General features: G+C 41.8%; 1 protein-coding gene across 1 annotated transcript in view; it reads left to right on the top strand.

The window, feature by feature from the left end:
• DDX10 (DEAD-box helicase 10) overlaps positions 1-25,550 on the top strand; it is a 211,764-nt gene that overhangs the window by 132,547 nt on the left and 53,667 nt on the right. The window contains exon 16 of the mRNA XM_068144608.1: positions 11,509-11,565. Coding sequence (XP_068000709.1) covers positions 11,509-11,565 — 57 coding nt within the window. The remainder of the gene's footprint in view (positions 1-11,508; positions 11,566-25,550) is intronic.

The raw sequence follows: 25,550 nt of genomic DNA, 5'->3' as shown, positions 1-25,550 counted from the left end.
GAGGTATCATCTCTTCAAAACCAAAAGCAGCCACAGGATTAGATGAAGTGCATGTTCATCGTCCTTTCTCCTCTACTTTTCTCTGGAAAACACTACTGGTTTTTGCAGTGCAACTCCTATTGACATAGACATTAGGATTTCAGCTCACAGCTTTCAATGTTACTTTTAAGCAGCATTAACTAACTTAATTTGTGTTGTAATTCTGTCAAAACGACATTTTTAGTTAAATTAAGATTACCTTTACCTCTCCCTGTGTTTGTGTACGTGTGTGAAGGGTTGGAATGGAAGGGCCTGTGAATTCATTTGAGAAAAATCTATTTGATGCCTGTAGGCTCAGAATCTGCCTCAGATGCCATTTGCACTTTTCCTGTGTTGGCTTAAATAAGTAATATTAAACCTATATATTTCAGTTTCCCTACCGGTAAAGTAAACATCAGCTCTGCAGATGAGGTTTGTATTGTTGTTTATATAGTTTGTTGCTTGAAGAGATTATTGAATAGATCTCTAAACCCAAATGTTAAGATATTAAAGAAACCCCAACAAACAAACAAAACAAATGCTGGGTTCTGCACATCAGCCACAACAACCCCATGCAGCGCTGCAGGCTGGGGTCAGAGTGGCTGGAGAGCAGCCAGGCAGAGAGGGACCTGGGGGTACTGGTTGATGGTAGGCTGAACATGAGCCTGCAGTGTGCCCAGGAAGCTAGGAGGGCCAATGGCATCCTGGCCTGCATCAAGAACAGTGTGGCCAGCAGGAGGAGGGAGGTCATTCTGCCCCTGTGCACTGCACTGGTTAGGCCACACCTTGAGTACTGTGTCCAGTTCTGGGCCCCTCAGTTTAGGAAGGCTGTTGACTTGCTGGAGTGTGTCCAGAGAAGGGCAACAAAGTTGGTGAGGGGTTTGGAACACAAGCCCTATGAGGAGAGGCTGAGGGAGCTGGGGCTGCTTAGCCTGGAGAAGAGGAGACTCAGGGGTGACCTTATTGCTCTCTACAACTACCTGAAGGGGGGGTTGTAGACAGGCAGAGGTTGGTCTCTTCTCCCAGGCAGCCAGCACCAGAACAAGAGGACACAGTCTCAGGCCGCGCCAGGGGAGGTTCAGGCTGGAGGTCAGGAGGAAGTTTTACACAGAGAGAGTGATTGCCCATTGTAATGGGCTGCCCGGGGAGGTGGTGGAGTCACCATCGCTGGAGGTGTTCAGGAGGAGACTTGACAGGGTGCTTGGTTGCATGGTTTAGTTGGTTGGGTGGTATTGGATGATAGGTTGGACGCCATGATCTTGAAGGTCTCTTCCAACCTGGTCTATTCTATTCTATTCTATTCTATTCTATTCTATTCTATACGAACAGCTTTCTCTTTTTGCTCTAAAGTCACTAAGATTTGTTGGTTTTATGGTAACCATTCTTCTATGCAATTTCCAGGTTTAACAAAATAAATATTGAAGTAAGTGTTAATAAGTTGATTCAGTTTTATCTTTCATTTGGGAATGCTGCTTTGTGTTGGTTGGAGTTTTTCTCTGTCCACCTGAGCATAGCAGAACTGCCATGGCAGTGGGCACAGTTTGATTCTGTATTGCTCTCATGTGTGTACTGATTGTGTAGTTAGAAGTTCATAATCTTGCTCTGTGGGCTGGTGCTGTTTTTATTAGAGTTGGATTCTCAGATACCAAGTTGCTTGCAAGCTGAGCAGTTAATAATAATAATAATGAAAACATATTTTGCATGCAAGCAACACAAACTTGGTGTGAAATCTGAGAAAAGACAGATGTGGGAGGCCACAGTGCCATTTATTGAGGCGTATTTAAGAGCCCATTTTTGTTTTAATGTGGGCGGAAACCACTTGAATGCAACGATGCCAACATTCAAGAGATGATGTGAACTTTTGAACAGCTCTTTGTGTTACAACAAGAACAACAACAACAATAATAATAATGATAACAACAGCAGGTTGGAAGAGACCTTCAAGATCATCGTGTCCAACCCATCAACCAATCCAACCCACCTAAAAAACTAACCCATGGCACCAAGCACTCCATCAAGTCTCCTCCTGAACACCTCCAATGATGGTGACTCCACCACCTCCTTGGGCAGCCCATTCCAATGGGCAATCACTCTCTCTGTATAGAACTTCTTCCTAACATCCAACCTAAACCTCCCCTGGCGCAGCCTGAGACTGTGTCCTCTTGTTCTGGTGCTGGCTGCTTGGGAGAAGAGACCAACCTCCGCCTGTCTACAATCTCCCTTCAGGTAGTTGTAGAGAGTGATAAGGTCACCCCTGAGTCTCCTTCTCTCCAGGCTAAGCAAGCCCAGCTCCCTCAGCCTCTCCTCCTAGGGCTTGTGTTCCAAACCCCTTACCAACTTCGTTGCCCTTCTCTGGACTCGTTGCAGCAAGTCAACATCCGCTCAGCTCACAATGTTTAACTATGTCCCACTAAAATAACAAGACATAGTAAAATGACAAGAAATTGTATCTAGTCCTGTTACCAACTAAAATGTATTAACAAATGACAGCCAGATTTTTCCAGGCCACAGAGTGATTTGTTCCAAAGGTTGGCCACCCTTAAGATCTGTTGTGTGACAGACTATTGCCTCAGCTTTTAAATAGAACAGCTTGGTAGCTCCAAGTTACAACATCAGTATGTAAAGGATCAATTATTAACAGTGCAGTGTTAAAATCTTTGAACTAATCCTGTGAGAGTTCTTGAGCCTTTAAATAATAAAGGCTTCAGGTGACTTAGAGGAACAGGACATTTTCACAGGAAAAAGATTTGCCTTAGCTGTGTTGAGTGAAACTATTTCTTGCCTTTGGGTAAGCAAATAAGCGGGGCGAGTGAAGTTTTAGGCTGGTAAAACTTCAGTGTATTGCCAACTAAACAAATATGTTTAATGTAAGTGAGCAGTTATGACATCTGTACAAGTTATTTAATATAAATGTGGTGGGTTAATGCCCATTCTGAAAAGAAACAAAACAGGGTGGAGGGCTTGCGGGAGCTTTGCCCTCCCTGCAGGGTGTTTTCTCCCCTGGGAAACTGAGTCTGTTCCACTCCCCGCTCCCTGCCCAGCTAGGGTATAAAAAGCAGGACATTGCAGTCATTAGGCCTCCTTTTGGCTTCTGCCTCTCCTGGATGAGAGCTACTGCAGATGCCTTCCTGCTCTTCTGCCATGTGGTCAGGCCTGATCCTTCTCCCTGCTGCCTCTGTGCCTCTTCAGAGAGAGAGACTGGTTTTGTATTGTTTTTTCCCCCCCTCCCATCCATCCTTGTTCCTTGCCCTTGTGAACCTTACCTGTTATTGTTTAAAGAAAACTCTTTACCTCTCTACTTCCAAGCTGACTCCAAATTATTGCTTGGTGAATTTGCTCCTTCCCTTTCCTTTTTTTTCCCTCTCTGTTGGGAGGGAGGATGGGGGAGCAGGGGAGAGATTCTCAGCCTTGCCCCCATCTGAGCTCTTAATTCCCAGTTAAGGCTGAAACCACTACAATAAAGGAAGGAGACTTTTATCTTACATATCTTTTAAAAAATAAAAAGCTGAAAGTAAGATTAATATATGAAACATGACAACAAACCATATATAAATATATTTATTTATATTTTGTATTTCAGCAAAGCCTCTGGACAAAGTAAAATGAACTCTTTTATGTGTAGAAAGAAGAGAGTAAAAAGAAAAGGGGATTTTCTGGGGTGAAGGTGGGGGCAGGAAAGAACTTTCAGTTTTCAGAATTACTGAATTTTATTTTCTTCTCATCTTCCTTTTAAAATTTATTTTATTGTATTAGTTTTTATTTTCTTATTGTAACTAAAACCTTGGCTCCTACAACATCTATATGTGAAGCATTCACATGTTTCTAACCTCACCAACTAGAGAGCCATACTACTATTTTATTACTATTTTTCCTCAACTTTAAACATGGAATATAAAGGTTAGAATATTTCTTTTTGCATATGTGGTGGTTTTAGGCTATGCCTCTCAAATTTAGTTAGATTTCAAGCAGAGAAGTAGAAAAATATCAACAAATCACTACTGGGTGTAAAAAGGAAAACAAAAGATTAGTCTAAAGAAATTGATTGGGTAAATATCTGGAATAAGATGAGCTGTACCTTAGCAATTCTTCCCTTTTTTCTTCTCTTTTGGTCTCAGCTGTTTTGCTTTCCTTGGGAGAGATAACCTGCTTATTGGCTGGCTTTGGCTAAGTCAACTTCTCTGCTCCTTTTTCTTGTTCCTTTTGTAGAGGTGGGTAAGGGGGTAGGGAGAGAGAAGCTAGTAGCTTCCCCTGATCCTTGGCCAGGGGGTCCTTATGCTGTCTATTAATTGTCAATATATGTATAACATTGTAAATACTGTATATTTAGTATGTAGTCATTGCATTCCATTGTAGAGTGTAGATTTTCCTTGTAAATACAGCTTCATTTGCTTCTAACTGAGTTGGTCTGGCAAAAGTTAATGTTGGGGGGAAAACTTCAACCCACCGCAGCATGTGTTGGAGTCTTGGTGAGACATAAAAGGGGTATGAGTTGATGATTTAAAACCCAACGGTTAAAAGAAAGAGGAAATATGGGTGGAAAAAGAGGCCAGTGGCTGACTTCTTAACCAGAGTTAAGAACAGTGAGCAGCTTTTCTGTATGTCAGAAGCTGCTTTAGAAGCTGCTTTGCCCATGGCTGTCGCTCCTCGTTAGGCTGAGCTGCTTCCGTTGTCTTTTTCTACTGCAGGAAAGGTAGGGAGCTTCAATAACTGTAATGCTTCTGTGTTTAGTTGAAAGCCAAATGATCCAACCATATTACATGGTGGTGGGTAAAAGATTTCATCCCTGTGATTGCTGAGGTTTATTAACCATCCTTGTTAACTAGGTGTGTAATTGGAGAGAAAAAAGAAAAGGTAATTTGGAGAAAATTTCTAAGAGCAGACCAAGAGGGTCACTGAGCTGTGGAATGCCATTAATAAAGAACTAAGGAATAGACTGCTAACCAGTGTGGTTTGGTGGAAAGTAGGTGTAGTGAGCTCTGTGCTTGCATGTATTTTTATCAGAGCAGATTCTGATATGTAAATACATCTATGGAATACACTGAAAAGTCTGCTTTTAAGTTCTTTAATTAATAAATGTGGCACAGATTAAATGGACCCAAACCTCAATAACAGGAACATCCCAAACCAGTAGCTTCTGATTAAGTATATGTTTCTAGTGGACCCATGGGATTTGTTCCTTGGGAAGTGTGACATGTTTTTATAGTAGCATGGAAGCAAGCTGCCTTGCTAAGTTGGCCTCAGACAAATAAAGCTGTTTTAAGATAGGCAGCAATGCAAATTTCTAGGAAGAAGAAGAATACTAGAATAGAATTTTAGGACTGAGACCTCTTCCCTTAGAGATACAGACCTTGAAGAAGATCTGGGTGGTCAGTGGAGACAACATAGACTAGAATAGAACAGAACAGAATAGAATAGAATAGAATAGAATAGAATAGAATAGAATAGAATAGAATAGAATAGAATAGAATAGACCAGACCAGACCAGACCAGACCAGACCAGACCAGACCTGGGTGGTCAGTGGAGACAACATAGAATAGAATAGACTAGACTAGACTAGACTAGACTAGACTAGACTAGACTAGACTAGACTAGACCAGACCAGACCGGGTTGGAAGAGACATTCAAGATCATCGAGTCCAACCCACCTAAACAACTAAACCATGGCACCAAGGACCCCATCAAGTCTCCTCCTGAACACCTCCAGTGACAGTGACTCCACCACCTCCCTGGGCAGCCCATTCCAATGGGCAATCACTCTCTCTGTATAGAACTTCTTCCTAACATCCAGCCTAAACCTCCCCTGGCGCAGCCTGAGACGAAGAACTATTGCAGTGGATTTTTCTGACAGGATCAAAAGGATTGATAGAATTATTGAATATACAAACAGATGTGGCAGATAAGGTTGGGGAAATGGTGAGATCTCAGAGAAGCCAGTGCCTGAAATATTAAAAAAAACCTATAGAATGAGAAACATCTGGAGTTTATTTTCTTCACCTCACAAAAGAGAAGGTTAAGAGGAAGCATGATAAGCATGTAACTACATAAGGACCTAAATTTTAACAGAGGTTTCTTCAAACTGGTTGAATTTAAAGTGAGACTGTTTAAACATGGTCTAAAAATCACAAGGTTAGTAGGCTCAGGCTAATAACAGCAGTAACTACTTACAGAAGATAGTTTTGAAAGATAGTGGTGTGCTGTCTTTCAGTGAGATATTTCAAAATCTAGATTAAACAGTCTTCTGAACGAGGATATGACCACTACAGTAGAATCAGGGATTAATTTCTACAGCCTGTGTCATATTTGTCATGCACATTGATCCTGTCACCTTTCCAGTTTCCTGAATAGAACAGAATTAACCAGGCTGGAAAAGACCTTTGAGATCATCAAGTCCAACCTACCACTCAGCACCATCTAATCAACTAAACCATGGCACCAAGTGCCTCATCCAGTCTCTTTTTAAACACTTCCAGTGATGGTGACTCCACCGTCTCCCTGGGCAGCACATTCCAATGGCCAATCACTCTTTCTGTGAAGAACTTCCTAACATCCAACCTAAACCCCGCCTTGGTGCAGCTTGAGTCTATGTCCTCTGGATCTGTTGATGCTAAATCCAAACTGGTCCTTAAATGACATCTAGATAATCTGCATTTAGCCCCTGTTCAAAACCTTCATTGTTCTATTTGTTGTTGGCCTAAGATAACAAATGCATATTCTGTTTACTGCCTCTAGGCAGATTTTTTTGGCTTTGGTCTATAGGGGCTGAAATCACGTTCTTGGGAGTTAAAGTACAGCAAATTACTGCATCAATTTTTGGCTGAACTTTGATAGCCTGGAAAGGACATGGCTAGATCTATCAGCTGTGAAGAGGGTGCTGTGTGGGTATGAATGAGAGCTCTTCGGCGCAAAAGAAAACATGAGTGCTTGACTTCACTGTTGTAGACAGAAGAGTATTTAATCAGGTTGTGATCAGATACCTGATAGCCTCACGGTGCCATGTTATCAAGTTATATGCTATGAATGTCAGCCAGTAACAAATATAATTAAATAGTCATTCTTTGAAACATGATCTTTTGTTTTTCTGCCCTAGTAAATTGAAAGCAATGAAAAATTGCATTTAATCTCTGAATTACATGCTGCTCTTACAAGTAATGATTTATAGCTTGAAAACCTGGCATTCTTACTGTATTAACACTTTAGATGTTTTCTGTTATTGTTTCCCATGTGTGAAAAATAATATTGGGCAGCTAAATTTTTTATACCTAAGTTGCAGGCTTATCCATAGACAGAATCTATTTGCATGAAATAAATCAATACTGAGCTGTTCGACTGGTTCAACTTTGCCTCATTGGAATACATTTCACAGCTGTCTTACAATATATTGTCCGTCTGCCCATATGTCTTCCTAGCAGAAAGAGTGTGGGAATGAATGACATCATAATGAAAACACTCATCTGAATCTTTGGAGGTCTGTGTTTCTGGCTGTGCTGCACTGTTTCTTTGTAAGCTAAGGCAAGGTATTTAATTTCTGGGTTTTACATAGTCCTATGAAAGGGTGTCTTTATTATGTAGGCATATTACCTTGGCACAACAGAATATGCAGTTGATCTTTAGGTAATAAGAAATAAGGTCCTGACTGGGGAAAAGTATTTAGGCATTTGCTGAGCACACAGTAGATGCTTACACCTGTGCTTGGATCTGTGTATAAGCGTAAACAGTGCTGTAATAGGATTGTTTTCTGGAATGAAAGCCTAAGTCAGAGCCTGAAGGCTGTTCCTGCATTTGGAATCAAAATAGCTCAGTGAGAGCAAGACTGCAGAGTGAGATAGTTGATGCTGAGAACCAGGTTGCATGCTATGTGGTGGTGTGGGGTTACACTGTATCAGCTCTCACCTGGTGCTTTGAACTCAGTCTCTTTGAGGAAAGTAATTTCTCAGATTGATAAGCAAGATCCTACACACCACCACTCCTCCCAGTAAGGGACAGCTCTGACAAACTAAAATGTCTTCAGCTGAGGAAACTCTCTTTTGAGGATAGAGCAGAGGAGATGGACTTGTTCAGTCTGGAGTAGAGGCAGCTTTGAGGGGACCTGACAGCAGCACCTAGTGCTTCCAGAGACCTCACAGAGGAGACAGAGATAGAGTCAGTGTCTTCACAGCACTGCAGAGCAAAAGGGAAGAGATGATGGCCATAAGTTAAAACAAGAGGTTCAGCATGGGTATAATGGAAACTTTCAGTGAAGACAGTCAGGTGGTGACACAGGTTACTCAAAGATGCTGTGGAGTCTCCAACCTTGGTATTTGTCCAGGCTGGATGAGGCTGTATGAAGTGTGGCCTGACCTCAGAGCCAATCTTGCTGTGAGCAGGAGGTCGGACCGGAGACCCTCTGATGTTGCTTGCAATCAGAATGATCCTGTGAATGCCCAGTGTTGGCTGGAGTGTATTAGCTGTGCTCCTGAAGACTGCCTTGTAGTGTGAAACACAGCAGAAGCAGGCCTGATTAAAGCATTGGCTTCTGAAATGTACTTCTGTGGTAGGTTGAACTTCTAACTCCAACTCAGTGCCAGTGTAGATGCATCCTGTGCAAAATCTGCTTTTGTTTTCCATTGACAAGGAACCAAACCCTCTCTGTCAAAAAAATCAAATCAATCTCTGCACCTATTGATTTTAGAATCTTTTTGTGCTGTTGTCTTTCCTTAGTGACTTAGACATACTGTATGGCATATTCCTCTTCTATGGCATTGTGTCAATCTCCTGCTTTCATAGCTGTCTTTTTACAGCTCTGTTTTAAATCTCTTGAGCAGGAACTTTCCTCCTGTATTGGCTTCAGCCTGTGGTTGTAGTTAAGACACTGAATTTTCATATACCATAGAATTTTTCTGTCTAAAATTGTGTTACTTTCAAGCTCTGTTCCCTTTCATTTTTTCCTGTTTGAAAAGTTTTAGCAGAAAGATGAGAGAACCCCAATGGTGACCCCAAAGAGCCAACAATTCACAGCTATAAACCATTTAAACACAGACTGAGGGAAATTGAGAAACTTAATTAAATTAATTAGAAAAGCATAAATAAAAATAATCAAAAATGAATACAAATTTGACTTGGAAGAGAAGGAATCATAACATGAATGACCTGGTAAGGATCGTGAGGTCTAGCTTGTGGGAGAGCAAACTGCCTGTGTCTGTACCTGTGTCTTGTTCTAGAGGCCTCTTTTGTCCTGTATGATGGCCTTGTGGCCTTAAAACATAATTATTGATGTTTATTGATTTTTGTTACATTAGGAAACCTTAAATAATAAGACAGTTGTGTTGTTTCTGTCTACAGGGGTGGAGGTTTTGTTTTGTTTCATATCATGCATTCAAGGCCCTCACATATAACTCTGAATGTATTGTGCTTGTACCAGCCAGCTTTGCACACAGCACTGGAGAACTATATAAAGCAGAGAGACAGAAACCTCATGCGGTTTTGTCCCTGTCTTTTTGGTGGGAGGATGAACTCTATCTGTTTAGTTTTGATTTGGAGAGAAGAGGTCGACTTAACTCAGAGTCTTAAAGTAAGCTAACACTTCTGTGGGTTGGCTCAAAAGAAACTGGATGTAGACACAAGGTTTGAAATTCTTGGTGGTTGTGCTCTCATTTTCCCTGCACTCAAACATGCTGCCTCCCCAAACAGCTGTGTGTGGTACCTACCAATGTGATTTGGTGACTTCATTGTGGTGTTATGGCACCAGGACTCTGGGAGCTATTGTCTTGTTACTCCCATGAGTGAGCCAAAATGTGATGGTTTTCAGTTTCCTCTGTGCTCAGGTGTTGCCTTTGGACTGATATTAATGTCCCCTTTTAAGTGGTCCTGGTTCTAAATGTTCTGACATGAGTTACAACTTACATTGCTCAAAGAAGCTGAGAGAGTTGAACTGCAGGAACAACAATGTCATCAGCATCAATAAGGCAAAATACAAAGAGGAAACTTAAGATTTGTGCATCAGTGCAATTACTAAGCAACTGCTGGTGGAAAGTGTTTCTTAATAACAGAGATGTGAAGACTAGGAAAAACATGGTTTAGCTTTCACTCCCAGTTGCTGTAGCAGCCATTTAGTCAGGAAAATTACATTCTTAGTCTGTTAAAATGATTTGATTTCATATTAAGCCACTAAGAAATAATAAAATTGGATCTCTTGGTGTAATTTTAACTGTGTTGTTTTAGAAACAAACACCAATGTTGTCCAAAAACCAGCATCGTTCCTTTAAGAATAACAGGCCTTGGTGAAGAGAAAATGTGAGTTTGAATCACTGTTGCCATATTTTTTATTTCCTTCAAAAGCGAGAAGAATGAATAATGTATCAGTCAGATACTTTATTTACCCTCTTTCATCAGTAACTCATAGAGTGAATACCACCAGTATAGCATATGTCCATTAAAACTATCTAGGTGGATCAACCCCAGCTCAACTTAAAATATTACGATCTGGATGAGGGCATTGAGTCTATCATCAGTAAATTTGCTGATGACACCAAGCTGGGGACAGGAGTTGATCTGCTAGAGGGTAGAGAGGCTTTGCAGAGAGACCTTGACAGGCTGGACAGATGGGCAGAGTCCAACGGCATGAGATTGAACACATCCAAGTGCCGGGTTCTGCACATCGGCCACAACAACCCCATGCAGTGCTACAGGCTGGGGTCAAAGTGGCTGGAGAGCAGCCAGGCAGAGAGGGACCTGGGGGTACTGGTTGATGGTAGGCTGAACATGAGCCTGCAGTGTGTCCAGGCGGCCAGGAGGGCCAATGGCATCCTGGCCTGCATCAGGAACAGTGTGGCCAGCAGGAGCAGGGAGGTCATTCTGCCCCTGTACACTGCACTGGTTAGGCCACACCTGGAGTACTGTGTCCAGTTCTGGGCCCCTCAGTTTAGGAAGGATGTTGACTTGCTGGAACGAGTCCAGAGAAGGGCAACAAAGTTGGTGAGGGGCTTGGAACACAAGCCCTATGAGAAGAGACTGAAGGAGCTGGGGCAGCTTAGCCTGGAGAAGAGGAGACTCAGGGGTGACCTTATTGCTGTCTACAACTACCTGAAGGGAGGTTGTAAACAGGCAGAGGTTGGTCTCTTCTCCCAGGCAGCCAGCACCAGAACAAGAGGACACAGTCTCAGGCTGCGCCAGGGGAAGTTCAGGCTGGAGGTCAGGACGAAGTTTTACACAGAGAGAGTGACTGCCCATTGGAATGGACTGCTCAGGGAGGTGATGGAGTCACCATCACTGGAGGTGTTCAGGAGGAGACTTGACAGGGTGCTTGGTTGCATGGTTTAGTTGATTAGGTGGTGTTGGATGATAGGTTGGACACAATGATCTTGAAGGTCTCTTCCAACCTGGTCTGGTCTGGTCTGGTCTGGTCTATTCTATTCTATTCTATTCTATTCTATGAAAATGAAAATGAACAAACCAAAACCAACAAGCCAGGAGTTTGCTTTAAAATTGTGCCTCTTTTTTTTTTTTTGTTTTAGGAGAAAAGACTGAAAGAAAAAGCAGCAAGGAGAGAAGCCAGGAATAAGAACGCACAGGTAAGGAGTTTTGTTGTTGTACTCAAGCTGCTGGTTGTGGGTTTGAAACTGGTTTTTAAAGTTACTTTTAAGCAGTGTTGTGCCTAGTGACTCTATAAAGGCACTTTCTGTTGGCTTGCCTTTTCCTACTTGTTTGCTCTGATGTGTTTGTAATGACTTACCATGGAAGGATACTGAGAAAGCATGAACGTGTGTGTGTGTGTATGTGTGTGTGTGTGTGTGTGTATACATACATAAACCTTTGGGAATTGCAGCCTCTTTATTTTGTCTATCAAGAGGGTTGCAATTTCAGCTGCAGTGCTGATGCCATTTTTTTTTTCCTCTGAATACATCATCATGTTTATGACTTCCTGGCAGTTGACCAGGATTTTCTGGTCAAATCTCATTTAAACTTGTTCCTTATGAACCTTTTTTGTTTTGAACAGCAAGTATTTACATTGAAGTTTATTCCTCTTGCTCAATTCCACAAATAAAACCTTTGATATCCTTTTCTTTATAAGCACATTGCCAATTTCCTAGAGGCTGTCTAGTGTTTCATACTGCTTGGTTTGTAAATAAAATGAGATTTCATTCAGCTGAAACATTTTTCCAGGATATGGGCAGGGTAATGTGTGTCATTTCTAACTCTGCATCTCCTTGCCCTTCACATGAAGAGTTATGGTTTGTTCTTGGCAATTAGCAAATAACTTTCTCCCTGGAGAAAACTGATTTGTTTGAATTTTGCTCCTTGTCTGATTTTTGCAAGCTGGCTATGTGCTGGGAGGCTTGAGTGTAGGAAGATGCTTCGTTCTGTAGTTCTGAAGTGGAAAATAATTACAGTTTTGAGATGAGAAGCCTACTTATGCTAAGTATTAAGTATGACTCTGTCTTCAGAGATGGAAAGCTATGAGAGCTGTTGGCATCATGACTCCCCATCAAGCAATAGAAATTTTCTGAATGTAATTGAGTGCATAGTTTTTAATGTATTGAGCAAGCATTTTAGAAAAATAATTATGGAATGAATGATTAATGGGCATCTTAATAAAGGGAGAAAACATTGATCAAATCAAGCTGCATCACATTCCTAAATGCTGCTTGTTAATTTTGGCTCTCTTTATGGAATAATAAAAGCCCATCCCAAAGTCATGTTACTCAGAAGCTGGAGAAATAAACTCATTGCTTTCAAAAGAATGTGTTTGCTGATGTACTTCTCCTATCCTATTCTTTGTCAAACAAATGGATCTGTTGGAAAATTAATGAAGTTGATCTCTATTGAAGAGTGATCTGTGTGAGGGTTGTGTGTATCCATGGGGGCAGTATTGATTAAATGCTGAGCCTCACCCTCAAAACTAAGGTAACCCTCTCTAAGGTTGCCTCTCTCCTGCACATCACTTGTACTTGGAAGGCTGGCTTGCTAGCCCTGATCTAGTGTGAGATTGGCATAGGATTTCTGTGAGAGTACCAGCTGTGCAAGCCTGCTATTTTATTAGTGTTATTAATTTTATTCATGAAGTGCTTAGCTCACTTTCTGCAAGAAGGTGCAAGTCTCAGGAGCTGACATGTCTCCTTAGTGAAAAATGTTGGGCTTTTTCTCATTTAGAGGCTGGTTTTGTCAGTACTGTATGCAGCTGAGTCCTGTCATTTTCAGTGGGGCTCATTTAAGGGAAAATGCTTCTGCTAAGAGAGGTTGCCAGCTTGGACCCAGGCCATTCACACCTGGAAGTGGAAGGGAGTAGCAGATGGTAGACTAAGGTAGCAGTTTCTGTCTGCTGGGAGTCTGAAGAATTCTCTACTTCACAGTATCTTAGAGATGATGCCACGATAGCTGAAGTTCTCCATAGGCTATGTGGGATTTGACTCAAGCAGCTCCTAGGAGATACTCAGGGTAGAGAAAAAAAAAATATGGAAACAGTAAACACAGAAACTATTGAAACAGAAACTAGTTTAGAAAATACATGTTGCCTAAATCAGGAGTTCAAAAATCTTTGCATTTTCACTTGTGCTTTCAGAATATGGCTTGTGACCCATTTACTCTGCCATACACAACTCATTTTGCAATTAATAGCATTTTCTTATAAGAGAAAGCAATAAGGATAACCAAAAAAGTAGAAAAGTAATTTTTAGCTATATTTATATAGTCTCACAGCTGGAGAAAAGGATTAGATCAACAATTATAGGCAGTTAGTAATTTAAAAGCAGCTGTGGTCATAATTCATTGTTCCATGTCTATTTGCACTAATCCCCTTATTTGTTTTGTTTTATTAACTGCATCTCTCCTACATTCTAAACTCCTTGGGTTACAGAGTTTCTTATTTTTCACTAGTATTCCAGAATGGAAATTTACTTTCCCATTCTAGGCACTAAGTAATAATTCATGGCAGAATCACAGAATGATAGGGGCTCGAAGGCGCCTCTAGAGATCATCTAGTTCAACTCCCCCTCCAGAGCAGGTTCACCTAGAGCAGGTTGCACAGAATGGCATCCAGGAGGCTATGGAATGACTTCAGAGGTGGAGACTCCACCACATCTCTGGGCAGCCTGTTCCAGTGCTCCATCACCCTCAATAGAAAAGAGTTCCTCCTCATGTTTAGATGGAACTTCCTGTTTTCAAGCTTGTGCTTGTTACCCCTTGTCATGTCACTGGGCAACACTGAAAAAGTGTTGGCCACATCCTCCTGACACTCAACCTTAAAATATTTATAAGCATTGTTAAGATCCCTGCTAAGACTTAAGCCCCAAGTCCCTCAGCCTTTCTTCACAAGAGAGATGTTCTAGTCTCCATGCCATCTTTGTAGCTCTCTGCTGCACGCTCTCAAGCAGTTCCTAGTCCTTCTTTAACTGGGGAGCCCAAAACTGGACACAGTACTCCAGGTAAGGCCTCACCAAGGCAGAGTAGAGGGGGAAGAGAATCTTCTTCAACCTCCTGATCACACTCTACTTGATGCGTCCCAGGATACCATTGGGCTTCGCTGGCTCGTGATTGTCCTATTGTCCACCAGGACTCAGATGTTTTTTTTCTTCCACAGAGCTGCTTTCCATCAGTTACAATTTATGCATCTCTACTTCAATATAATTCTTTTCCTTTTGTTGTCCATGCCTGGTTGCTTGACTGGACAGGGCCTGGCCTTTTATTCTTAATGTATGCTGGTTTTTATTCCAAAATGAAAAGGGAACTAAAACTTTTGTGGTTTACAGTTTATTTATTTTCACCCTTTAAACCATACATTTGTGGGATTTAACCTTAGTCTTAATCTGATTTTAGATTCTTGGTTGGTGATATTCTTAGTTTTTGGATTTGTCTGTCCTGTACATGTTCATCCATTTCCTATGCCAGGAATCTTGTCTTCTTGATTTTGGTTTGTTTTGGGGTTTTTTTCACATTTATTCTACCTATAATTTTTTAACTGGTGCCCTTCCCTTTTTAGTAACAGCTTTCCATCAGTTTTACATTCCTCTATGCTTTTCAGGAGGTCTGTCTCTATTTTAAGTTGGGGGATATTGTCTGTTTTGGTTTTATCTTCCATTTGAAAGTTTAAATGCCTTGCATGAGTGCAGTTGTTTGTATAAGCCATCAAAAAGGAGAGATCACAGGGGAAAAGAGCCCCTTGGTTTTTCTTCTGGTGTCACAGGAACAACTGCAGGAAAGGTTTCACCCAGCCTTTGCTGCACTGAGATAGGGCAGCCTTCCTGCACATGGAATTCTGGCATGCTCTGCTGAATGTGCTTGAGCAGGGGAATAGATGAGTAGGTATTTGCAGTGTTATAGACTCCACCTTGGATAAATCCCCATGCAGTAAGTAAACTGAGTAAGAAGAGACTTGGGGGTGCTGGTGGACAAGAAGCTCAACATGAGCTCTCAGTGTGCACTTGCAGCCCGCAAAGCCAATCAGATCCTGGGCTGTATCAGGAGAAGTGTGGCCAGCAGGTCGAGGGAGATGATCCTCCCCCTCTACTCAGCCCTGGTGAGACCCCATCTGGAGTACTGTGTCCAGTTCTGGAGCCCCTATTACAAGAGGGATGTGGAGGTGCTGGAGCATGTCCAGAGAAGGGCCACAAGGATGATCAGAGGGCTGGAGCACCTCTCCTATGAGGACAGACTGAAGGAGTTGGGACTGTTCAGTCTGGAGAAGAGAAGGCTCTGAGGTGACCTAATTGTGGCCTTCCAGTATCTGAAGGGGGCCTACAGGAAGGCTGTGTAGGGACTGCTCGGGATCTCAGGTAGTGATAGGACTAGGGGGAATGGAATGAAGCTGGAGGTGGGGAGATTCAGGCTAGATGTGAGGAGGAAGTTCTTCACCATGAGAGTGGTGAAACCCTGGAATGTGTTGTCCAGGGAGGTGGTTGAGGCCCCATCCCTGGAGGTGTTTAAGAGCAGGCTGGCTGAGGCTCTGGCCAGCCTGATGTAGTGTGGGGTGTCCCTGCCCATGGCAGGGGGGTTGGAACTAGATGATCCTTGTGGTCCCTTCCAACCCTGAATGATACTATGATACTATGATACTATGATAAGTGAGGGCTCCTAAGGGATGCTTTGGAGAAAGTATTTCTTGCAATTTATGCCCATTAATTAAATTTTAGTACAAAAGGCTGTGAAGTCACATGAAGGAGGTTCTCTCTTATGTTCCTTTTGAAGAAAAGCTGGAAACTTAGTTTTGGGGGGATTTTTTTTCCTCATCAGATATTTGTCTCCCATTTTGGGAGAATTTGAGATATTTACAAATGCAGTGTTTTAAGATGAAAAAAACCAAATGTTTTGTCCTCTCTCAGTACTGGTAAAATTGCAGTCATCCTCTCAAACAAATTTTGATATTCTTGGCTTGAAGATAGTCTAGAGAAAGTCAGACAGCTTTTTCTTTTTGTCTTTTGACCAAGAAATAAAGCATTGTGCAGAAGCAGCAGCAACATGGGCAGCTGCTCTGAGAGAGTAGCTGGGTGTTACTTGGTGAATCCAGCCCCTGGCCTCAAGCAGGACATCCCTGTGCTGTTGTGGTGGTTTGAGCCTTAACTGGGATTTAAGAGCTCAGATGGGGGCAAGGCTGAGAGTCCCTCCCCTGCTCCCCCCTCCTCTTTCCCAATAGAGAGGAAAAGAAAGGACGGGAGCAAATCCACCAAGAAATAATTTGGAGTTGGCTTGGAAGTAGAGAGGTAAAGAATTTTCTTTAAACTATATATCTATATGTCTATATATCTATATGTCTATAGATATATAGATATATAACAGTAACAGGAACGATGGGGAAAAAATATGAATACAAAACCAGTCCTTTGCAGAGGTGTGGATGTAGCAGGGAGAAGAATCAGGCCTGACCACGTGGCAGAGAAGCAAGGAGCCAGCAGCAGTCCCCATCCAGGCAGAGGCAGGGCCCAAAAGCTCTAATGGCTGCAGTGTCCTCCTTTTTATAGGCTTGCTGGACAGGGAGGGGGAGTGGAACAGACTCAGTTTCCCAAGGGGAAAACCCCCTCCAGGGAGAGCAATGCCCTCACATGCCCCCCTGCTTTCAGGATGGGCATGAACCCATCACGACTGTGCAGCGCTCTGCTCTTGACTTTGCTCTTGTACTTCTAGTACTCCATTACATACTAATTTCTTAGTAAACACAAAGAGCTTTTATACTAGATTTCAACCATTATTTAAAGGTCTGTGCTCTGCAGGCAGCTGTTAGCATTAGTGAAGCTAAATGGGACCATATTTCTTGAATAGCAGTTTCAGTGTTTTGCTCTCCCGATGCCTTACAGCAGTATTGATGTGGTAAGAATTATGAGGTGAGGAAGGGTTTGGTTTCTTTAAAAAAAAAATTACAGGAAAGGCATTACCCAGGAGCAGCTGAAAAAGTTTCTGGGTCAAGGTCAGGGAGCAGAGTGGAATCAGGACAAGGTACTGCTTTTTGCCCCAGCACAAGGCAACAAGGCTGGTGAGAGGCCTTGAGTACAAGCCCTATGAGGAGAGGCTGAGGGAGCTGGGATTGTTTAGCCTGGAGAAGAGGAGGCTCAGGGGTGACCTCATTGCCCTCTACAACTACCTGAAAGGTGGTTGTAGCCAGAAAGGGGTTGGTCTCTTCTCCCAGGCAACCAGCACCAGAACAAGGGGACACAGTCTCAAGCTGTGCCAGGGGAAGTTTAGGCTTGAGGTGAGGAGAAAGTTCTTCACCGAGAGAGTCATTAATCATTGGAATGTGCTGCCCAGGGAGGTGGTGGAGTCACCATCCTGGAGGTGTTGAAGAGGAGATTGGACGTGGCACTTGGTGCCATGGTCTAGTCATGAGGTCTGTGTTGACAGGTTGGACTCAATGATCCTCGAGGTCTCTTCCAACCTTGGTGATACTGTGATACTGATGTGCTTTGTGATCCTTAGCTATCAGCTCCCAACATCTTCTGAGAAATGATATCTAGTCTTTGAAAAAAAAAATCAGTATCCACAAGAAATGGCTTGGTCAGCATCTGTAAGCAGTACCAGAAGGTAAAACTTGCTCATTACAATTTTGTGCATCAATTCAGACATTGCATCCTATACAGTTATTCCCTGCTGGTGTCCAAGCAAAACAGGAAAACCTGAAATAGTGCTGGCTATCAGACTAGAGGCTGTCTATCCAAGGGCTTTAAGGAAAATGTAGCCTCCTGAAAACCTAGGGAAACCCAGCTTCAGGCCTTGAGAGAATTTTTCTGGTTTAAAAAAAAAATGAGATGGACAAATCATTAGAATAAAGTTGAGGATAGGGGAAAACTGACCTGAGAGATATCCTAGCAGTCAGTTGTCAGAGGCACTTTTTCCTATCAGTGATTTCTTGTTGAGTAATTGTAGAGCATTAAAAATCAACAGCAACAGGAAGACAGCAAGTATGCTGTATTTTTTTCTCTGCTCTCTCTTCAACATACATTTATTCTCAAAGGAATTAGTACTTGTGTATTAAATTTTACATATTTTACAAAATGTATACTTGATATGCTTTTCACAGAGTCAAAATGAAGTTGGGAATCTTGCTACCCTGTTCTGAAGGGATTTATGTGAGCATATCTACAAAAATACACTGGGGTGAGCAGGATGCATGTGCTTAAGATATGACAGATTCAAGCATTGATAGCTGCCTGTATTGCATCACTGCAAGGGATAATCCTCAACATAGCCTGTGGTTTCTGCACCTTGCACTTATGTTCTGCTGAGATTTTAACCAGAAAAATACATTAAAACACTGTTGTCTTTTGATCTCCAGTGCCCTCCATGGGATTTGGGATATGCTTGCTGAATAGAGCTCAAAAAAATCTTTGTACCTTGTGACAAAATTCAAAGAAGAGAGGGACAGAGGCAGATCTCTTGGGTAGCTATTGCTAATAATCCAGTCCTCTGGGAGAAATACAATCTTTAAGATAGGAGGAAACTTCTGTATCTGCTGTGTATTGTTCCTGTGGCTGCTGGAACAGACTACCATTACCAGGTGGCAGGATAGGATAGGATAGGATAGGATAGGATAGGATAGGATAGGATAGGATAGGATAGGATAGGATAGGATAGGATAGGATAGGATAGGATAGGATAGGATAGGATAGAATTAACCAGGTTGGAAAAAACCTTTGAGATCATCAAGTCCAACCTATCACCCAACATCATCTTATCAACTAAACCATGGCACCAAGTGCCTCATCCAGTCTACTCCTAAACACCTCCAGTGATGGTGACTCCACTGTCTCCCTGGGCAGCCCATTCCAATGGCAAATCACTCTTTCTATGAAGAACTTCTTCCTAAAATCCAGCCTGAACTTCCCCAGCTCTGCTTCTGCCTTGAATTTCCTTTTCCTTGAGATCTAGCCCGTGATACGGTGTTTAGGCTGGAGGCTCCAGATGCTGTATGCATGTGGACAGTAATTTCAATGTGGAGAGTGGTTTACAGGAGTGAAGACATGTTCCCAAATCCCTTTGATCAGTTTATCACTAAGTGTTCTTAGGAAAATCCCATGGGATTTGCTGTATATTGATGGTTAATCGTGAAGGTGCTTTTGTTCTGGATCAGCTCTTAAGATCCTCTTATGGATGGTGTTGACGAGCCATTGCTTTATGTCCCTGTCATTTCTGGAGCTGGGACAGGGTTGCAGGCCTAGATCCCTCTGGTTGTCTAGGTGTGGAGATTGAAGAGTTTATTTTGTTCATGGAAGATCTCGTGAGAGCATTATGTTGTCCTGGTAACAGTCTCAGGACAGACAACATCTTGTCACTGCTGCTTGATAGTTGCAAAAGACTTGACATTTTCTTCACCAGTGTTTATTCTTGATTCTGCAAACCACAAAGAACAGTAAAAAAATGAAGTAGTGATGCTTCTGTTCAGCTGCAAAGTTTTCTACTCTCTCTCATGTATGGAGCTTACAACTGAAATCACCATGTGAATTAGATCCTCTCTATTCAGTCAAACTTCTTACTTAGAACAATTTAATTAACCTTGGGTTAAAAGTAGTTCTGGTCTGTTAGATTTTTGCCTTCTGTACACAGACCCAAAAAGCTTTTGAGTGTCTTTATTTATTCATTACAAGTTTGTGTTTGCATTGTTTTGAATTTCCTTGAGAAGCTTTGTGGATAAACAGTCATTTGGAATACCAGCACTTTAATCTACCAATACAGGAATTTCAAGCAGGTTTCTTAAGGCAGAATCATGATTTCAGGTTCAAGTTGTTACATTGAAAATAAAGAATTTGCTGACTCTAAACCAACTTACAGTCTGAAATAGTTTAAAAATCAATATGTTCTACAATATAAATATTGTGGATACATTCAAATGAGTACTCCGTGCCTGAATGGAAATGTTGCTTGTATTTTGCTCATTGAAAATAACATGTTGATGATTCCAGTTAATATAACACTTCAGCTGCTTTAAGTAAAGCCTGTAGTAAATACTGCCTTTACTGCATTTAAAAATCTGTATGTTTAACCCAAAATCTCTGTGTTGTAACCCTGAACAAGTAACAGGGGAGGATTCCTACTGGTTGATTTGCCAGTTCTGCATGCTTCTGTGAGCCTTTTCATTGTAGCCACCAGCACACTGAGCAGTTTTAATATATTTATCAGACTGACCATTTAAACTGCCACAGCAGTTGACTTTTATCACAGTATCACAGTATCACCAAGGTTGGAAGAGACCTCAAAGATCATCGAGTCCAACCTGTCACCACAGACTTCATGACTAGACCATGGCACCAAGTGCCACGTCCAATCTCCTCTTGAACAGCTCCAGGGATGGTGACTTCACCACCTCCCTGGGCAACCCATACCAATGGCTAACAACTCTCTCGGTGAAGAACTTTCTCCTCACCTCGAGCCTAAACTTCCCCTGGTGCAGCTTGAGACTGTGTCCTCTTGTTCTGGTGCTGGGTTGCTAAAGAGAAGAGACCAACTCCTTCCTGGCTACAACCACCTTTCAGGTAGTTGTAGAGAGCAATGAGGTCTACCCTGAGCAATTCAGCTTTTTGGGTCTGTGTACAGAAGCAACATCTTTTCTTCTTGGCTTGCAAAATGCCTTTTTCAGTTTCTTCACTGATTGAGTGCCCTCTGCAGCAGTCCTGGTCTGAGCAGAGCAGAAGTGATCACTTTGCTCCGGGCTGACTCTGGCTAAGGAATAAATGGCAGTGGACAGTGCTGGAGGAGCACATCCACTAGCATGAAAAGAAGAGAAAACAAACAAAGGAAACAACCCAAATGAAAACAAAACAAACCAAAACACAAACAAAAAACAACCAAGCAACCATAAAATTCCAGGGGGAAGAGGGGAGGGGAAGGGGAGCTGTTTTAATGTTCCAATGCATCATTTATATGTTGTAAACAGACTTTGTAAACAGACCACTACAGGAAGTTAATTGTAATGATACTTCATTTATTGATCTATTATTAGACACTACTATAGTGTCTAATAACCAGTCTCTCCCTCTAAAGCACAAAATTTAAAGCTGTTTTGTGAAGCTCATTTGCTATATTCCATATATGTTTTGGGCAGTAAGTTACTGCTTGTTAGTGTGATGTTCTTGTTCTCTTTGCCTCACCACAGTCCTTTGATGCCTTAACCATCACAATACAGTAGATTTGCCTGGAACTCAACTTTAGGAGATCTTAACCCTCAGTCCTGAAGGTGTGGGAAACCACAAACAATGCAGAAGTAATGATCTAAGGTGTGCAGCAGCTTTCACACAGACCTTTTCTTTAGGAAGTTCTTTCTGGATTGCTAGGTCTTTTCCTGTAATGCTGTGAAAAGCATTCTTGTCTGTACAAATATTATACAGGTGATTGCATTTCACAAGTAAGTTGTATCAGACTATTCAAACTTGTTTATTATGCATCTTGATTTGTTCTGGTATTACTCTGAGCTGCTTCCCAGCTTTCCATATGTGTTTGAAACTTTCTTAGATTACAGACTTCAGACTCAGCAACTCTATTTGGCTGCATATCTCAGGTATGGACTTCTTAGGAATGAGTTAATTGGCTGATGAGCAGGGGTAATCTTTCAGATGTGTTTTGATGATACTGGCATCCTCAAGCAGTAAGGAATCATCATTAGTTTTAAATTAAGCAGCTCTGTTTTCTCTGTATCCTCCCTGTTTACATTCTTGGAATGCATTGCTTGCAGTATGGTATGTAGTCTGCTGTAGCTAATGTCAGCAGCTGTAATTGCTACTAGTGATGAAAATTGATTTGTGCAATCAGAAAACCATTATCTGCATTCTGGTTGATAATGCTGCACTTGCCAACATTTAAAAATTCTTCTGATGGCTGGGGTTTTTTTTCAGGATACTCTGGGGTCATATAGTCACCAGGATTCCAGCTGCTTTGTGGTGTATTCTGTGTGAGCATTAAAAGAAAATGAAAATGCTCTTAATGACTCATCTCAATGTGTGTTTCTAATTATTTTGGTTCTTTTTTTACAGAGAGTTTTAAAAGATTTTGTCAGCATCCTTCTTTGCCAGATAGCCAGGAGTACTGCAGTGTCCCATGTGTTACCAGAGCATGCAGTGTTAGGTTTTCTCTTCTTTAGCACTATCATCTGCATTTATAAACCAGTTTAGGAAATGCCAAACTAGTACCTGACATGTATGATTATTTAGCAGACTGCATGGGAAGTCTGGTAAAGCCCCTTGCATCCCCAAAATGGAGCTCTACCAGCTGTTTGGAGGTGCATCTTCCTTGGTTGGCTCCAGCTCTCCCCCAAGGTTTCTTTTCCTTAAGGCAATGCACAATGTTCTCCCTCCAGCCTCATTTAATGTTTCCTTTCCCTTTTGTTTTGTTTTGCTTTGTGGTTTTGATGTTGGCTTTGTTGATACTGTTGTTTGGTTAGTATTGTTGTTTGGTTAGTATTGTTGTTTGGTTAGTATTGTTGTTTGGTTGGTATTGTTGTTTGGTTAGTATTATTGTTTGGTTGCTATTGTTGTTTGGTTGTTCATATGCTTTTTTGTTTGAGATTTATTGATTTGTTTGGTTGGTTTGGTTTTCCTCTGTTTTTTTTGGGGGGGGGGGATTTTGGGGTTTCTTATTTCCTGGTGTTTCCTCATCTCCTTTTCTGTTATCTCAGAAGGAGATAATTCAAGTTGCTACTGTTTCTATTTGGTTACTTTCTGCCTTGTGGAGACTAAGACTAGAAGCAGTGGGGAGCAGCAGGAAGATAGGTAACAGCATCACCTGGGAGCAAAGCTGTAGGAGCTGTGCTTAGTCTATTTTATGTGTGTGTTTTTGTTCGCTTGATTTTGTTCTTTCTGTCATGTCTCTTGTTTTCATGACATTCTTTCAAATAAATGCATACTGGTTATGTTTTGCTGGGCTGGGTGGTTCCAGTGCTGCTGGATAAATGCTGATTTTTTTCCCAGTCTCTTCCTTATACTGTAGGAGAACTGGAAGAGATTGAGTTTCTATTGCTCTTTACACATAAGAAACCTTTTAGTAAAGGAGCATCAGTAAAGGCTCAAACCTAATTACTCATAAGCTGGGAGAAGCCAGAATTGAAGTTGTCAGTGCTTGTCTTTTGCTGTATAAAAATAGTGATGCAGACCAGGAGAGATGAATCTATTTCTCCCTGTCTACTTGCCTGCACTTCCACTTGAGCCAGATCCTCAGTTTGCTTGGTGTGTAGTAAGGAGTGGAAGAAAGTGAAACATTTTCCAGCTATTAAGTGTTTTAATTTGCCTATGGTCTGAATGTCATCTGTTAGACAAATGGACCAAAAATCCTTTGACAATCAGCAAACACAGATGAACTTTGAGCTGAACTGTTGCTATCATCCTTATTTCTAGCATTTACTGATTTTTAAAACAGTTTTTTCCCAAAAACCCTTTGTGTTTTTTTGACTGTGTTTCCCAGGATACTCACGTGTCCTTCTTTGCTAATATTTATTTTGCAAAGAGAAGCTGGACCCAGGAAACCTTTTCTGGATTAGAATTTTTTTATATACAAATGGTCATCTAACCTGTGCTGGCACTAACATGGACTCACCTGATGCCTTGTTTGTTTGTCAGGATTTTTTTTGTTTCCTTTTTATGTTTTTGTCTGGGAGGTGTAAATCCAGGGAGCGTCAGTGTAGTTGTGGAACTGTGTGCTGTTCTGGTCCTACTTAGATTAGAAAGGATGTATTAGAAAGGGTCCAGAAACCATGAGAAAAATTCAAAAAGGCCTGATGTTAACAGAGAAAGAAGATGAGGGGAGATCATAGAATCAATAAAGCTGGAAAAGACCTCAAAGATCATCGAGTCCAACCTGTCACCCAAGACCTCATGGCTACTATACCATGGCTTCAAGTGCCATGTCCAATCCCTTTTTGGACATCTCCAGGGTTGGTGACTCCACCACCTCCCTGGGCAGCCCATTCCAATCACTCTTTCTGTGGCCAATGGCCAATCACTCTTTCTGTGAAGAACTTCTTCCTAACATCCAGCCTAAACCTCCCCTGGTGCAGCTTGAGGCTGTGTCCCCTTGTTCTGGTTCTGGTTGCCTGGGAGAACAACCCCCTCCTGGCTACAACCTCCCTTCAGGTAGTTCAAGACAGCAATAAGGTCTCCTCTGGGCCTCCTCTTCTCCAGGCTAAACAATTCCAGCTACCCAGGCATTTCCTGACTAACTGAAGTAAGAAAATACATCTCTTTATTCTTCTCAGGGAAAAGTCCCCAAGTACAAATCCTTCTGAAATCAATCTTTTGCTGCACTGCATGACACGGTGTGGATTTGGCCTAATGAAAGGAATTCAGTTTCCTCTCCCTCCCATTTGGACCCTGTGTAAAATCCATGCAGGAAGTTGGACATGAAGAATGTGGAGCAGTGAGATTCTGTTCTCAAAGCTTATGCTTACATTTAGGAGCTGCTAATTGAAGGCCATGAAGGGTTGGTTTGTAAATGCTTTGCTTGCCAAACATTAGAGAATGGGCATCTTGACTTGGTTCTTTAATTTCCTTACTATCATTTCTGTTCTTGTTAACATTAGAAAGTGCCAGTTTGCTGTATTGTAACAGATGACAGCTGCAACTTGTGGATGAGTTGACATATAGTTGGGGTGACTGTGCACATGCCAATCTCTACAAATAGGATCCTTTTTCAATCCCCTGAGATCTGGAAATAGGTTTCCTTAGATGCCCAGATGTTAGTGGAAATTTGTTTCATAATCACAGCTTGCCTTGCTGTTTGCACAGTATTTGTCTATAGTCTCATTTCCTCTTTTGAGCTTGTGCAGGTTCTTCCTTTTTTGTTTGATACTTGATTTTCCCCTGATCATTAGGCTTCCATTTTGGTGAGGAATGGAGGAATTAGTGTCTTCCCATGTGAGGTTTTAATAATCAGTTCTACAGAACTGAACTGCATTTGTAATAATCCAAGAGATTTTTGTTCTTAGGTTGCTTTACAGTTAGAGCAACAGCTGGGAAGGGAATCTTTTAGATACATTGTTTTGTACTTATTCTGGGCTTCTCTTGCATGGAACTTTTCAGGCATTGCCCATGTGATGGTGTGGGAAGAGGGTTGTTTTTGGATAGCTTTAGAAGAGTATAGGGAAGATTTGCTTTTG

The sequence above is a fragment of the Melanerpes formicivorus genome, unplaced genomic scaffold, assembly GCF_026170545.1.
Source record: "Melanerpes formicivorus ecotype bairdi unplaced genomic scaffold, bMelFor1.0.p_v2 SCAF_1, whole genome shotgun sequence".
Taxonomy (NCBI): Eukaryota; Metazoa; Chordata; class Aves; order Piciformes; family Picidae; genus Melanerpes; species Melanerpes formicivorus.
This window is presented reverse-complemented; position numbering and strand designations above follow the sequence as displayed.